This window comes from Plecotus auritus (assembly GCF_963455305.1).
Source record: "Plecotus auritus genome assembly, chromosome: 1".
NCBI classification, from domain to species: Eukaryota; Metazoa; Chordata; class Mammalia; order Chiroptera; family Vespertilionidae; genus Plecotus; species Plecotus auritus.
The window spans coordinates 12,933,034-12,947,425 of NC_137770.1; the positions used below are offsets into that span (position 1 = coordinate 12,933,034).

Consider the following 14,392-nt stretch of genomic DNA (forward strand, 5'->3'; position numbering starts at 1 on the left):
TGTCTTTTCAAAAGAAAAAAACCAAACAATTCCTTTTTCAAAAGGATGCATTAAAAATGGAAAGAAGGGAGTGTGTATAGTCTAGTGTCAAGAAAATGTTAGCCCATGGTAAGACAAGGTTTAAAAATATTCAAAGTAAGTGGGAGGTAATCAACCAAAGACCTTGAATGCATATATGCATAACCCATGGACAACAGACAGTGGGGTGGTGAGGGCCTGGGGTGGGGGTTGGGAATGGGCTGGATGGGGTCGATGGGGGACATATGTAATACTCTCAACAATAAAGATGAAAAAATACATATTAAAAGTAACAAAAAGAACATTTGAAATGTTTTCAAGCATGGAAAACAAGGGCTTGCTGCATAGGGTAGATGCTTATGTGAGAAGGTAGAACTTAATACTCACGCTTTTCTTTGTCTTCTCTGTTAAGGAGATTGATTTTCAGACTGGAAAGAGTGGAACAAACGTTACCAAAAGAGAAATGGGATCCCAATAGATGGGAAGAACATGAGACAAACAATCGCTCCCTTAAAGAAATAATTCAAGTCTTGTAATGTGAACCATTTAGATTTGGGGTACTGAGAGAGCTCACCTGAGATTCTTAAACCACTCTTACTTGCTGTGGAAGAATTGTAAATAGCAGAAAAGCTGCCCCAGAAACAAAGATGAAAAACAACCTCATTTTCAAAAAGGGGAAAAGCTATATATATTCTGGTATTCATGGTGTTGATATTGACGTGAATTCCTGACTAAGTAATTAAAAGGATGATTTGGGAAAATTAAGAAAGGCAGAATCTAGGATAAATTCTGGAAAAACAAGTCGTGGTCATTCTCATTTTTGTTTGCATTAAAAATATTTTTTTATTGTAAAAAATCAAATCTACCTTACCTAGATTAAAATATGTTATTTTTATTTAATGTTGGCATATCACCCCTTTTCAGTCCTTTTATTTATATACTTTATATTTTCTTCTTTTTTTTTAGACAATTGAGTTTATGGAAACTTTTGTGTTTGCTATTAAATTCCAAAGTCTGCAAAGTGTAAGGCTTGTATTTAAGGTTCAAACACAGACTCCCAGGAAGAAGACCATTGGCGAATGCTCACTGTCACTCAGAACTCTTAGCACACAGGAAATGGATTACTCTTTGGATATAGCACCACCTTCAAAAATTCCTGTAAGTGACAATAATATATAAAAAACACTAAAGTATGAGTAACTTTAAATTATCAATTAATTTTCTAAAAATTGTTTTAGTAGCTGATAAGAAAAGCAGGAAAGAATCATAAACTTGTAAGCTCAATCAGAGATTGCCTTCAGATAGATTGGGAAAGTTGTTTTTAATCCTGAGAAAGCTATGTATCTGTCCATAAATTTGGCAGAAACAAGGTTCTTACAGCTGGTATTATTTGTAAAGAACTTGATTATCTTTGAAACTTGACATTCGCTTCTCTCAACTAGCCAGCTGGACACTTAGAGTGTTTGGAAATCCCTAAGAATTTAATTATATAGTTTCTATGTCAGGATAACATTTATAGAAATCAGCCATAAGCTTTTATAAGGTCAAACCTATGTGATTTTAAATTTATGTAAGTTTTATATTTCACCTACTTTTCAAAAATATTTACGATGACATAAAGTGGTTCTTAACCCTGGGTACACATTAGAATCACCTAGGGAGCTTTAAAAACATGCCACACCTAAACCAATTAAATCAGAATATTTGGGGGATGGGGCCAGAGGCATCTGTATTTCTTTAGTCCATGTCTATTATTTTCTGTTCCATCCCCAATGTGTTTTTTATAGCATTTATTACAACTAAGTATTATTTAAGTTACTTGTTTTAAACAAAACAAGGCTTGAGTTTTCATCTGTTTTCTTTATAATTTACAGTGCTCTTAGCAACAGCCTGTCATGTTCTTTGCATTGAATATTTGTATGTAGATAGATATGAAAGAATAAATGATGAATGGAAGAGTGCAAAATTAGATTACTGTGTTAAAATATGTTTAAATACATTCATTTTATAGCTGTGATAGTTCATCACTTGCATCTTTGAAACTAGCTTAGTAGACAGTAATCTGCAACCCTAGTTTATAGAAGGCACAGATATTCAAATGGATAATTCATATATTAAAACTTAAATTAGTGAGACTAGTAGAGTGCATCAGACTCAGCAAAGGTATTTTCTGGGTAATGAGACATTAGAATCTTACCTGCCTTGGAGAATCTGGATGAAGGATTATGGTTCCGTTTCTACCAAATTATATATCAGAGGTCTTATATCAGCAAAGTGTTTATTTTATGTATGGCTACAGATTTAGTTCATGTGAAAAGGTTTATTAATCTGATTTTATTCTGATTGAAAGCAAAAGCAGTACATTCACTTATTTATTAAAATCAGTGTTTCTTTTTGCCAAAATAGACAAGTTTTATCATCCCTTTAGTTGTTTCACAGGGGAGTTTAACTTCTCAACAGTTGAGTTTATGCTTTTAAGTGATTCACATTTCACTGTTTATCTCTTGATTTCGTATGGCATGACCAGTTTCTTTTTATTTATTTATTTTTGTTGATCCTTACCCAAGGATATTTTTCCCACTGATTTCTAGAGAGAAATGGGGGCTGGGGGGAGAGAGAGAAACATCAATATGAGAGAGACACACAGCGATTGGTTGCCTCCCGAGGCACCCCAACCAGAGCCAGTGATAGAACCTGCAACCCAGGTAGACGTTCTTGCCTGGGAATCAAACCCATGACCCTTTGGTGCGAGGGCTGAGCACCACCGGCCAGGACGTGGCATTACTAATTTCTAAAACACAGGATCATGTTTCAAGAAAATGCCCAAGATTCAGCCAATGGAATGTACATAGAAAGGTCGTTTTTTAGTGAGCCAAGAGCCAATTATTGGGACTGCTGGGCGATGATCAAATAGAAAGCTGATCATCAAGAGTCATTCAGCTGGGCTATAGCTTTGTTGGAATTAATATTAGCAAAGAGTTTTGTGTCTGTCTATGCTGAGCCCTGTGAGATCTCTTAACGTTACATTCTCGCTTCATTTCCATACCTACTCTGTCAACCGGTGAGGAGTAATGTTTTTGTGTTTGGACAACTTCATGTTTCTCTCTTTTCACTCCAAGGATGTTGGGAGCCAGATAAGTAGGCTGGGCCGTGTTCTGTTTCACAAACAAGTTACCAGCTTTATTCTGCTGTTAGTCAGCAATACTGGAGAGCACATTTTTTCTTCCCCCCTCTCCGTCTCCCTCTCACGGTTTGCCTCAGGTTTTCTTTGACCTTTTCCTTATTATTTACTGCCTCGTAACTTCCACTAGCTCCCTTCCTGCCAGCGCTCTTCCCTGGCTTGCTTCCATACAGCAGAGTAATTCAGCTCCCAACCCACAAATCTCTTCATTGTAGCAACCCGTTGTCTTCTGATTTTGCTAGCACCTACTCTGATTTCTACATTGAGAAGAAAGAATGATGATTCTCATATATAGCACTTTCAAATCATGTTTCATATGTTCTCAAAAAAACAATTCAAATGACTACATTTAAGTCTTTGGAACGTATGCTTGCTCTTTCAGTGTTTATTTCACTGACATAATCTCTAGTAAAACTGCTTAGAGATTTAAGTTGCTTTTAATGTGAATTGTCTTTTGGTCTCCCTGACTTGGAAGAATCAGTATGTAGCTGTAACTTGCAGTTTCAGAATCCATGAAAGTGAATAGCTCATAAGTACAGAACCCATGACACTTACTTCTAAACCTTCTCTTATGACATATAGTTTTGTGTGTCAATAAAAAGCAGTGATTATAAGATTACTCATCTTAGCTCTTTAATTTTGAATTTTTGAAATATCCCAAAACTTTATTCTTAATTACCAAATGACGCTTTTGTGATATGCAGGTGTGCCATGCAGAGCTTGAGTTGGGGACTTGTTTTCAAGCAGTAAACAGCAGGATTCAGTTACAAATTCTTGAGGCACAGGGCCTTCCAAGCTCATCAACACCACTGACTCTGAGTAAGTATATAGTGGTTCAAAGTGGAATTTAAAGACAATATTAGTAAAAGATCAGCTTTTCCCTACATTTCCTACAGTGGAGATTAAAATTCCAGTAACTTTTATTATTTAACGTGAATACTTACCTTTTAACTTAGAATCACTTTATTGGGTTTCAAATTTTAATGCTTGTGTCTACCTGAATCCACTGGTCTCTTGATTCTTATCCAGTTGTGACCTCTGCATTTGAGGCTGTTCCTTAGTCGGCTCATTAGTTACTGTAGCTTGAGTGTCCAGAGGACTGCCAGGTGTTTCTGCAGCCTGGATGAATTGTCCTATGCAAGCTTTGTTGGATACTCTGCTAATGAGAAACTTAATTAAAAAAAAAAACAAACACAAAAATGTCAGACACAACCCTTGAAACACGCTTTCCTCCCTGCCCTTTGGGCACAGCCAGGGATTCTGATACTTTGGGTGCATAGGCCTGGTTCACAGGGCCGCTCCTAGAGCTGGAGGTTGAGGTCAGTCCCACCTAAAGGGCTAAGAGGGGGGTAAGAGCACTCCTTGTTTCTACTAGAAGAAGAGGAAATATCTGAAGCAGACAAAAGTAACGGATGGCCACTGTAACTAATGAGACTAAAAAATACAGCCACGCACTCAACTCACGAAGCTAGAAAAACAGCAAACACGAAGGGAAGAAGTAAGGAATTGGAGCCAAAGTTGAAGTTGATAAATATTGAGGCAACAACAAAGGACATAAGTAATAAAACTGAAAGCTTTTTCTTTGAAAAGATCATTAAAATTGACAAACCTATGGTAGGTTGGATCAAGCAACAAATAGAACATAAACAAGGAGGAGAATATAATTTCAAATTCAGAACAGATTCAATAATAATAAGACAGTACCATTTATAATTACCGATTCATTTGGACATCTATGTAAATAAATGATTTTCTAAGGAAAATTGTTCAAGTTCCCCAAAGAAGAGTGAAAATCTGAATAAAAACAATAACTATGTAAAGGTAGTTGAAGAATCTTCTCTAATACAAGCACAAGGCCAAGATGATTTTACTGGCAGATTCTACTAGAAGTTTTCTGTTATGGCAGTAGCTCATCAGATCTTGAAATGTGGCTTCTTTATATTTTTTACAACAAACGTACAGGTACCGATTTTTATATGGTGTTTTAAATACAATTTTATATGTCAAAATTTCTTATGTTTCAGGTTTTTTTGTGAAGGTGGCAATGTTCAGCTCAGGAGAGCTGATTTATAAGAAGAAGACACGCCTACTGAAGGCCTCCAACGGAAGAGTAAAGTGGGGAGAGACTATGATTTTCCCACTTATACAGAATGAAAGGGAAATTGTTTTTCTCGTTAAGCTTTATAGTCGAAGCTCTGTAAGAAGAAGACACTTCGTGGGGCAGGTTAGTAGGAGTTTTTATCTTGAATTCTTGCCTTGCACTTTTCTGTGCATTTAAACAGTTGGTTAACAAAAGGAATATAGGATAAAATGGAAGTTTAATAGAGTACAATTCTTCGGAATCATAAATTAAAATTAAGTGCTACCACAAAACTTAAATTTTGGCAGAATTTTTGCTTTAATACAAGTAGTTGGAATTTCTGAGCAATCAGACTTATCTTGATACTAGAGGCCCGGTGCATGAAATTCGTGGATGGGGGTGTGTGTCCCTCAGCCCAGACTGCACCCTCTCCAATCTGGGACCCCTCGAGGGATGTCCAACTGCCCCTTTAGGCCCGATCCCGGTAGGATCGGTCCTAAATGGGAAGTTGGACATCCCTCTCAGAATCCAGGACTGCTGGCTCCCAACTGCTCACCTGCCTGCCTTCCTGATTGCCCCTAATTGCTTCTGCCTGCCAGCCTGATCACCCCCTAACCACTCCCCTGCCAGCCTGATTGATGCCTAACTGCTCCCCTGCCAGCCTGATTGCCCCTAACTGCCCTCCCCTGCAGGCCTGGTCACCCCTAACTGGTCACCCCTAACTGCCCTCCCCTGCAGGCCTTGTCACCCCCAACTGCCCTCCCCTGCAGGCCTGGTCCTCCCCCAACTGCCCTCCCCTGCAGGCCTGGTCTCCCCCAACCGCTCTCCCCTGCAGGCCTGGGTCCCCCCCAACTGCCCTTCCCTGCAGGCCCGGTTGCCCCCAACTTCCCTCCTCTGCAGGCCTGGTCCCTCCCAACTGCCCTCCCCTGCAGGCTTGATCGCCCCCAACTGCCCTCCCTTGCAGGCCTCATTCCTCCCAACTGCCCTCCCCTACTGTCCTGATTGCCCACAACTGCCCTCCCTTGCAGGCCTGGTCCCTCCCAACTGCCCTCCCCTGCTGGCCATCTTGTGGCGGCCATCTTGTGTCCACATGGGGACAGCCATCTTATGTGTTGGAGTGACGGTGAATTTGCATATTACTCTTTTATTAGATAGGATAGAGGCCTGGTGCACTGGTGGGGGCCGGCTGGTTTGGCCTGAAGGGTGTCCCAGATCAGGGTGGGGGTTCCCTTGGGGCATGGGGCGGCCTGGGCGAGGGGCCTGTGGTGGTTTGCAGGCCGGCCACACCCCCCGGCGACCCAAGCGGAGGCCCTGGTATCTGGGATTATTTATCTTCTATAATTGAAACTTTGTTGTCTTGAGCGGAGGCCAGCACTGGCCAGGATGGGCGGGAAACTTGGCTTCCTCCATTGCCGGGGAAACCCAAGCTTCCTGCTCGCTCCATGGCTGCAGCCATCTTGGTTGGGTTAATTTGCATAGTCGCTCCTGATTGGCTGGTGGGCGTGGCTTGTGGGAGTAGCGGAGATACGGTCAATTTGCATGTTTCTCTTTTATTAGTGTAGATAAGACTTTTTTTTCTAAATGAACTTTACATTTTTAAAGGTGGGGGGAATAAGTATTTTTCCGAGCTTTTCAACTTTAAAAAGTATGAGAATAATGAGATTTTCAGTAGTGCTCATTCCTTATGAAGAGGGAACACTTAAGTAATTAAATTTCTTAAGGCTTCATATATCCAACTTTATTCTGTTTCATGTTCAACTTAATGTTTACCTCTGTCTGCTATTAACTGAAATATGTTAGATTTGAACTTATAGAAAACATCAAATTTAATAGTGGTTGTGATAGTTAGATAGTCAATATGGGTTTCTGGGTAAATCTATTTAAAAATTCTCAGTAACTTATCTAAAACAACATAGCATTTGCCCGCTTCCCAATCCTATAGGAACTTGTCTTCTTTTATCCTTTTGTTCTTTACCGTACTCTGAGTGGATCAGTGGGAGCTGTATATGGTGTTTTACCTCAATTACAATCATGTGAATCACATTTAAATTCCAAAATCTATATTATTGGTTTAAAAGCTTCCATTTGACAAGATGTGACTAGTAGTCTACATGAAATCCTAAAATTATATGTAGATTTTCAAAAATTGATATTAACTCTTTGATTTACTTCATATATTTTACCTATAATATTTGTTTAAAAATTATGGTTTTGTTCTTCACTTTTTCTTATTCAAAAAGCTTAAACTCAGGAATTCATACAACTAGCATACTTCTCAAAGCCATAAGACCCATGAAGTGAATTCAGTTAAAGTTTTCCTGTATCATCAAGCCTCAACTATCATGTACGAAGGGAATAGGAGATTTATTTGACAGATGATTTTCAGAAAACTTTTTGGTAATTCTACTTTCTCAGTTGAGATTCTAGTTAAGAATAATAATTCTGGAAAGGTTCTTACTGGCCCTCTGTTCCCTGCAGCTTCTCCGGTAGTTTTGGGAGCCACCATGATGGAGTAGCCAAACATGGAGTCAAGATCATCCACTCCCATATCAACCAAAGCACTCTTACATTATCTGTTTTTATATCAGGGTTGTTTGTAAGGTTTTATGTGAAGGAAAGTTCTTCACATCATGAAATTAAAGGGAAACGTTTCAAAACCAGTGGGTGACCTGCGCTAATTTCTTTATTTAAAAGAGTTAGAAACTGAGTCTCAGAGAAGTTAATTTCAAAGCAGCAGCATTTGTTAGTGGTAGAGCTGAGGTGAGAATTCAGGTTTTTCTATTCCTTGCCCACCTTACCTCCATGACAGGTAACCTTGACTTTGCATAATGCTTTTACAGTTTTCTCAAATCATCGCATCTATTATCTGAAATTACATAAGTGAAGAGTACTGTTTACTGTGGATTATTATGAAATTGTTTACGGTGGATCAAGAATGACTAATGATTAGATTTCAATTAAAATTACAGTTTTATATAACATATACAGTGCTTGAAAATGCACATTCCTTATCAACCTAATTTAAATCAACAATAGTCAGAGTTAATCTTTACAAAAAATTTTTTGAGTGATTGGGATCAGTTTTAGTTGAGCTCCTAGATTTATTGAATGAGAAAGGATACTCATTATTTGGGGACAATTATTATGTAATATCTCACATTGAACTTTTAAATTGAATTGGACCATTAAAATAGTCCTCTGAGTGACTTAATTGGTTAAATGTTTTCACTTTTAAGTTTCAAAGAGAGAAATAAAACTTTTGGAAAAGTGGGAAGATGTTTAATTGAAAATATGTTAACTAAATTTCCCATTATCTTTCATCAGGAAGAATAATTGAACTCATCGTTATGTGTTAGGTAAATGGTTGTATTGTTCCTTTACAGATTTGGATAAGTGAAGACAGTAATAACATTGAAGCAGCAAACCAGTGGAAAGAGACAATTACAAATCCAGAAAAGGTTGTTATCCAGTGGCACAAATTAAACCCATCTTGAAGACTTCACACGTTATTTGGTGAAGAATTTGACATTGTTTTAGAAGATTTAAGATTTCAATTTGCTACCAGTGAGAAGAGGCAAATCAATACATTTCTTAAGTCTTTTATGGAGGTCATAATTATAGTATATAATGGATATGTTAGAAAATTAAACTTGATAAAACATGGTATGAATTACATCAGCTATCCAAAGTAAAGGAAATGTTTAAAAACTGTGCCAAAATAGATAATAAAATAAAAGGATTGTATTAATAGGGCAACTAAATAAATTGTAAAACCAATGACGATATCAACCATGGGTAGTTACAGCCATATTATGTTTATAGGGTTGTTTTTTTCAAGGTTTACCTAGATATTCCAAATCTACCATATCATTCTTTTTAGGACTATTAGACATTTAGAAGACTTTACTATTGACTGTTTCAGTGCTAACCATTACTGGTTATACCTTGACTTTATTGTTTACTTTTTGCTACATATTTTCTCCCAGAAAGCAAAAATGAATTGATCTTCTTCAACTCCTGGGGAAAGTTTGTGCCCTGTGTTTATAATTTCTTATCTGTAAGGTATCACATTGCTAGTTTGTCTCCAAGAAACGTCAGATATAGACAACTACATTTTGGTAAGCATAATGAAAACACCAGAGGTTGAAGATTAATTGGAAACCCAGTATACACACATTTTGCTGTCTTTTTCTCTCTCTCAAATATTTTACTCCTTGTTTTATTAGAAGTTGAAATAAGATGATCATGCATATAGCCCATCCTAATTAGTAGAATTAAATGAACTTAAATAGCAAATCCAGTATTTTATGATAATCACATTCTTGGTTTTAGCTCTTTTAAATATAAATTACTTCTTCTATAATTCACAGCATTAGAGTATTTTCCCATTTTTTAAAATAACTATACCTGATAACACCATGTAACAAATATTTTCTATTGCAGTGTCTCTCAGGTACTCACTAGAACTCAGTGTGTGGGGATAATTTCAGTTGAGTTGGCCATGCACACTGGCCCAAAAGAACAGCTCTTTGGAAAAATAAATAAGGCCGTCCTTGATCTTGGAAAATTTTATTTCATTTTTGCTAATGAGTAAACCAAGTGCTCTGTGTTCATGGTCTTTCATTTTCTTTCTATCTTTCTTTGTCCCACACATGCCAAGAGATAGATGGTGATATTTTAGGCCGGAAGTGTACTTTGCTAGAGCTTAAGCATGCCCTCCTTATTCCAGTTCTTATATTCTGTGTATCTTATTAAGATTTTCCCAAAGAAACACTTACTCCCCTTATCCTAGGTATTACCTCGCCTCAAACTGTAAGATGTACATACTTTACATGCCCTTCGCTCCTCCTGCTTAGAGTTTGCACAGCAACCGTGATGTTGTCAGGTCTCTCTGTGCGTGTTAAAATATTTATGTTTCAGATTTGTGAAAAATGGCATATTGATCAATACTCACATGGACTTTTAAGATAAATCACCTTATGTGGTAATCTTTTGAATCTTTGTGACAAATGGCAACTATTTGAAAAAATTTTAAATAATTTTTTAAAATCCTCACCTGAGGAACATTTTTTAAAAAATTGATTTTAGAGAGAGGTGAAGGGCGAGGGGGAGAGAGAGAAAAATACTGATCGGTTGCCTCCTGTACGTGCCCTGACCCGGATTGAACCCGCAACCCGGGTATGTGCCCTGACCAGGAGTAGAACCCACAACCCTTTGGTACACAGGATGATGCTCCAACCAACTGAGCCACACCGGTCAGGGCTAAAAAAATTTTTTTAAATAGACTTATTTTGTAGAGCAGTTTTAGGGTCACACCAGAGTTGAGAGGAAAGTCCAGAGATTTCCCTTGTAACTCCTGCTCCCACATATGCACAGCATCTTGCGCCAGAGTGGGACGTTGGTTAAAATCAATGCACCTGTATTGACACATCATTATCACCCTATGTCCATAGTTTACATTAGGGTTCACTCTTGTATGTTCTGTGAGTTTTGACTTGCATAATGACATGTACCTACCACTGTAGTATCATATAGAGTAGCTTCACTCCCCTAAAAGTCCTCTGCAAATGCAACGATTTTAATAGCCACCAAAAAAGAAGTTATTGTCTTTTAGCTAATAAATAGCAGATCTTGTTGTTTTAAGAAATTTAGGATTTTATTTAAGCAATTTTTTGTGTTCTGTTATTGCTTTCAATTCCTAAATTTATCACATGTAGTTATGTATTTAACTCAATTTTTAATTATTTTATTTAATTTTCATTATTTTTACAATATGTGTATATTGTATAATTTGAGGGGAAAACTATAATTTCTTGTATATCTTAGAATCTGAGGTAAATAAAACCATAAAAAGAAAACCTTTTCATTTAAGAGTCCTTTCAGTTAGAGAAATATTGACATAACTAAGATCCCAGAGATTTTAATTAGTGTGTACTTAAGCCTTTTTCAGGCCAAAAGGTACTGAATAGAGGTATCCTGGTTGTGTCTTTGAAGCTTTATGTGGAAATATAAAAAGAAACATTTTTCTGTTAATAGCTACTCATGTTACGAGAAAAACATTAGAAACTGGTAATAAAAAGTGAGATACTGTGCAAAAATCACTTCTCTTTGTATTTACTTAGGTATTTCTTGACCTTTGCTCACTTATAATCAGGAGAAGGGAACCAAACGATGTGGCCAGAGGAAGCCATGGACAGGTCCATGTTACCAGCTGACAGCTTGCACAGCGCTATTTCCTAACTGTGTTTACTTGTAAGCTTGCAAATTCATACAACTAAATGCCCGTAGCCCATGTCAAAACAACACATCACCATCATGCAGAAAGTTTTATTTCTGCATGATGTTTTAGCATAATGCCTAGAGAAATTACCACTGACGTGTGTTAATTCCAGCTCTTATCAGACCGTTAAGAAGGGATCAGTGGGATTTTAAACATATGTTATGTACTTGTGGTCTGAAAATAACCTAAACTGAACTTTTGTGTGAATTCAGGTATGTGAATTTCTCTGATACTAATGTGCTGATATTGTATTTCCCAGCAGAAATTTCCATGGTTTAATTAAAGAATTGCTTACTTATGAAGGATTTCAGAAATTTGCAGTCCATTTCAACTTTTCATATTATGGCAGTTCTGGATATTTCAAAGATATGTTTCTTCTCTTCTCACTCTTCATTATCTCTGGGCAATCTAATCTGTCCCCATAGCTTCAAGTGCTATTAACTGGCTAAAGGCTGTAAATTTGTATCTTTCCCAAATCCTGCTGATGAGCTCCATTCGGGTAATGTGGACATCATTTCTTGAACATGTCTCACACCAAACTTTTGATTTCCCACTGCCCCTCCCCCCCCCCCACAAACGTGGCCTCACTGTTCCCCATCTAAGTAAAGGCAACCATCACCCACCTGGTTGGTCAGAGTCACTTTGGGACCCCTCTTTCTCTCATCTCCCATAACTCACTCAGTTACCCTATTCAGAAATGTACATCCTAAGTAGAAGTCACAGTAACTTCCCTAGTCAGACACAACATCATCTCCCACCTACAGTGCTGTACTCTCCCCATCACTGGTCCTCCTGCTTCCCTCTTATTTCCCTCTAATCCATCTCCATCAGCAGCCAGAGTGATAGCTTTAAAATGCAAGTATGGCCCAGCTGGCATGGCTTAGAGTTTGAGCATCACCTATGAACCAGGAGGTCATGGCTCGATTCCTGGTCAGGGCACATGCCTTGAATTGCAGGCTCAATCTCCAGTAGGGGGCATGTAGGAGGCAGCCAATCAGTGATTCTCTCCTGTCATTGATGTTTCTACCTCTCCCTCTCCCTTTCTGAAGTAAAAAAATATATATCTATATACATAAAAGCCTAAGTGACCGTTCAACTGGTAGCTATGACGCACACTGACCACCAGGGGGCAGATGCTCCGACCAGTAGGTTAGCTTGCTGCTGGGGTCCGGCCAATCGGGACTGGGTGAGAAGGGCTGGACACACCCTGGAGCCCTTCCATGGTCCCTCCCCGGCTCTGATCGTGCACCGGTGGGGTCCCTCAGCCTGGCCTGCACCCTCTCGCAATCCGGGACCCCTCAGGGGATGTCGGAGAGCTGGTTTCAGCCTGATCCCCACAGGCCAGGCTGAGGGACCCCACCAGTGCTGAATCTGTGCACCAGGCCTCTAGTATATATATAAAACGTAAATATGACGATCATTCCTTTGTTTTGGCTGCAATTTGGTGTGAAATCCAAAATCCTTTTTGTGGTCTACAAGGCCCCAGCGTGGCCTGGGCTCAGCTTTTCGGTCCAGCCTCATCTCGAACCATTCCCTCTGGTCTGTCTTCGGTTCTTTTTTGTTGTTGTTGTTAATCCTCATCTGAAGATATTTTTTCCATTGAGGTTTAGAGAGACTGGATGCAAGGGGGAGACACAGAAAGAAACATCGATGTGAGAGAGACACATCCATTGGTTGACCAGAATCAAACCTGCAACCCTTCAGTGCACAGGCTGATGCTCCAACACTGAGGCAAATCAGCCGGGACGTGTCTTCAGTTCTTGGAAGACAATACACACCTAGCTTCCTCAGGATCGTACACATGTTTTGTCTGTGTGAAATAGTTTTCCTCTTTATTTTTCCTGTTTCTAAGTTCTGGCCTTTTTTTAGATGCTAGCTTAAATGTTTGTTCCTCAGAAAGTCTTTTTTTACGTCTCAGCAATGAAAGTTTTATTTTCATTGTTTATTTTCCTTTACAACTTTTATCATAATAGCAATTAAATCATTACATAACTTTTGTCTAACGTCTCTCCTATACTGTAATTCATGGAAGCTAGGCCATATTGCAGCATTCCTGAGGGTAGCACAGTATGTGGCACATACGAGGTACATAGTAAATATTTGTTTATTCATTCATTTAACTGATAGGCAGTGTTTGGGGTGTTAGGGATATAGCAGTGAATAAACAAAGAAATGGATGAACACACTGAGTCATTTTTTATTGTTCAGTAAAGTTGTAAAGGCCATGTCTTGTTGAGAGAGATAATGTTGATTATACATCATTAGTACATTTACTTTTTTTAAAAAATATATTTAATTGATTTTTTACAGAGAGGAAGGGAGAGGGATAGAGAGTTGGAAACATCAATGAGAGAGAGACATCGATCAGCTGCCTCCTGCACACCCCCTACTGGGGATGTGTCCGCAACCAAGGTACATGCCCTTGACCGGAATCGAACCTGGGACCCTTCAGTCCGCAGGCCGACGTTCTATCCACTGAGCAAAACCAGCTAGGGCTACATTTACTTTTTAAAATTCATTGACGTATTTCTTAATTGTAGAAAAGAGGGATATGTAGCCTCACACTATGAGATATGACCTAGGAAAAATAGACGTAGAAAAAATTTTTTCTGAAATTCTGGGCAGTGTTTATAACCTAACTAGTGCTAAATGTTGTAGATTGCTGAGATATTCATCTGATTTTACCTTGTTGTATGTGAACAGCTTAATAGGTATCATAACCAAGCACAAAAATTGTATTAATTTATTTAAAATATTTGTGTTTTGCAGAGAGCCAGGTAAGTTTGATTCCCGTGTAAAACTGGAAAGATACTTAAATTGTGTCCAGCTTTGA

At 38.4% G+C, this 14,392-nt stretch overlaps 1 protein-coding gene across 1 annotated transcript in view; it reads left to right on the plus strand.

Moving 5' to 3' along the window:
* Positions 1-8,773, plus strand: part of TC2N (tandem C2 domains, nuclear) — a gene marked incomplete at its 3' end in the record, with an annotated part of 30,256 nt that extends 21,483 nt beyond the window's left edge. The window contains exons 8-11 of the mRNA XM_080683760.1: positions 985-1,176; positions 3,904-4,018; positions 5,224-5,423; positions 8,663-8,773. Of these exons, the coding sequence (XP_080539886.1) occupies positions 985-1,176; positions 3,904-4,018; positions 5,224-5,423; positions 8,663-8,773 (618 nt within the window). The remainder of the gene's footprint in view (positions 1-984; positions 1,177-3,903; positions 4,019-5,223; positions 5,424-8,662) is intronic.
* Between the last annotated feature and the right edge of the window lie 5,619 nt (positions 8,774-14,392).